Source organism: Olea europaea, chromosome 10 (genome assembly GCF_002742605.1).
Source record: "Olea europaea var. sylvestris chromosome 10, O_europaea_v1, whole genome shotgun sequence".
NCBI classification, from domain to species: Eukaryota; Viridiplantae; Streptophyta; class Magnoliopsida; order Lamiales; family Oleaceae; genus Olea; species Olea europaea.
The window spans coordinates 30,680,427-30,682,801 of record NC_036246.1 but is presented as its reverse complement, the minus strand read 5'-3'; the positions used below and the strand labels follow the sequence as shown (position 1 = coordinate 30,682,801).

Sequence of the window (2,375 nt, the reverse complement as noted above, 5' to 3'; positions counted from 1 at the left end):
CCCTTTCTTTTGAGTTGAGACTGTAAGTATTCTTCTTACATCTTTGGAAATCTAAACTCCAAATGATGAATCGAATAATTGCTCGATACCTAAAATTCTATTCTATCAGTCAACCCAATCCCCATTTGCACTAGCACTAGTTTGAGATCGCAAGTACCCTTCTTTAAATTCCTTCAGAAATCTGAATTCAACTTGTTTCTTCATCATCAATCGCATAATTGTACGATGCCTTAAGATTGGATCATTCAACCCAATACCCATGTGCACTATGACTAGTTTGATTATACCTTTCAGAATAATTCATAAATTGGGGATTAGATCTAAAGATTGTTTCATCCTCAACTGTTATATGCTTATTCTGTATATACACAATATGGGGTTGGAAGATCATGTGTACAAGCCAAAAGAGAGACCTAGTCAACACCAGAGCTTCAAAATAAAACGGGAACTGGGAAATCTTTAGATACGTAGTAGAAACATAACAGGAAATAAGATAGACTGCTTTCATACTGTGTTATTATTTTCTCGGTTGCCATTTAAACAATCCTGCATGTTGTTGAACTCATTCCCTGGTCTTGTTTTGATGCTTTGAAATCTGTTGTTCAGGTTGAGGACATTGTTCGAGCAGCAAAGAGATCTTGCTACAAATCAAGTTCATTGGCCGCAACTGCTTAAAAGTTACAATGATCAAAAGGTTTTCTCGTTTCTAGATTTTTTTTTAGCTCCGTGTGGTGTGGGTTTTTACCAGTTTTGCTACAAAATAAGATTAAAAACATTGATGGGATACAAGTTTCTAAAATTTCCTTCTCATTTTGTCACAGTTGAAGAAGGATTAATATGTAAGAAAACTGACGAAGCTGAGCGAAGCAAATGATGCAAAGCCATTGTTGTTATTTTAGTTTTGTCTGCAAAATTTGTTACTTTTCAGGTTCTAATTGCATATTCCACCACGTTCATCAAGTTTGCAATATCATCGTTTTTTTACCCATAATTCGGCTACAATGTATCGCGTCATGCTCTTCATAATCATCTCCGGCTTGAGACTCATCATGTTGAACTTTTGAAATGTTAGCCGATGATTTCTTTCATCCTTTTACTGGAGAATAATTTTACGATCAATAATTTTTTTGTGCTGATTGTCTCTTAACTGAATCCATTGCGTACATAAACTATGCATGTGAATGTATCTTTTGTATTCAACAGAAGAAGTACAATTGTGTCTTGATGAAAATGGAGAGGACTATGAATGCAAATAGTGATGACAAAATGACCTGATCTTGCTCCCGAACGAGGCGGGAATCTCCGCCCCATGTGGTCCTTGTTTGATTTCCATTACTTTTAAAATACATTTTTCTCTCTTGTTAATTATACATTTTTCAATAAAATATTATTACACACAAATCCAAAAAAAATAAAAATTTCTTATTTTTTAGCCATACATTTTCAATCAATATATTATTTCAGGATGCATTCTCAATAAAAAAAAATAAGGGCTCAAACAGGCTTTTAGTAATCAAGGATGGAATGGGAACACGGTCCTTCTACTCAACCTGCTATGACTTATTTTTAGGGAAAATTGCAGCAGTGGTTTATAATCTTTTCATTTTTTGTAAAACTTATCCTAACTTTCATTTTGTGTCAACAAAAGTACTTAATTTTTCATAAATATTCACTTGAGGTCTATTTAGATGGAAACCGTTCAAAACACCATCAGTGGAGAACAGAGAATTAGATTGTTTTCAACATTGAAAATTATTGTTCTAATATATCCCTTTTACCTTAAAAGAGAGGATGCCAACGTTACTATTCATCGAGGCAGAGCTTTTACACTAAATTGGCTCCCAACTGTAGTTAAACTCGTTCAGCATTATTTTCATTGAAAAGAGGTTTTAATTATTTCTACTGTTCATCCACAGAAATGAAATTAATGCGGCTACTTTATTGCTTTCCATTGTTGACTTAAACAAGTAATTTACTGCAGCTCCATGTTCATTCCCTATTATCTACTAGTTTTCTACCCATGCAATGCATGGATTGCACTTTTTTGGAAGTGTTGTTAGTGTGTTCAATGTTATATGAATTTAACAATTCAATGAAAACAAACTTGTGTAATGTCGAGAAGTTTTTTCTAGGTAGTTTGTGTTTTGAATTTTTTAGTTCGTATGGTTGGAATGCTATATTATTGGCTAAATGCAATGAAATAAAGCTCTAAATGGAACATGTTTTGTACATTACAATAAATAATAATATGAATATAACTACTATGTTTGCTTTATTTATCTATTAGAAGTATGTAGAATTGAAAGCTAAAGAAAAAGTAAAATTTAATAGATTGCAGCAGTGTTCTTTCATGAAGGTAAAAAAGTACATATATA

At 32.7% G+C, this 2,375-nt stretch overlaps 1 protein-coding gene across 3 annotated transcripts in view; it reads left to right on the top strand.

The window, feature by feature from the left end:
• LOC111401800 (pyruvate dehydrogenase E1 component subunit beta-1, mitochondrial-like) overlaps positions 1-2,375 on the top strand; it is an 83,976-nt gene that overhangs the window by 6,132 nt on the left and 75,469 nt on the right. For 2 of the 3 annotated variants that reach the window (XM_023029704.1, XM_023029703.1), the window contains exons 15-16: positions 607-694; positions 822-1,152. In XM_023029704.1, the coding sequence (XP_022885472.1) occupies positions 607-675 (69 nt within the window). In that variant the 3' untranslated portion in view covers positions 676-694; positions 822-1,152. Of the gene's footprint in view, positions 1-606; positions 695-821; positions 1,153-2,375 lie in introns of those variants that run through there. The other variant, XM_023029705.1, reaches the window with a different exon arrangement.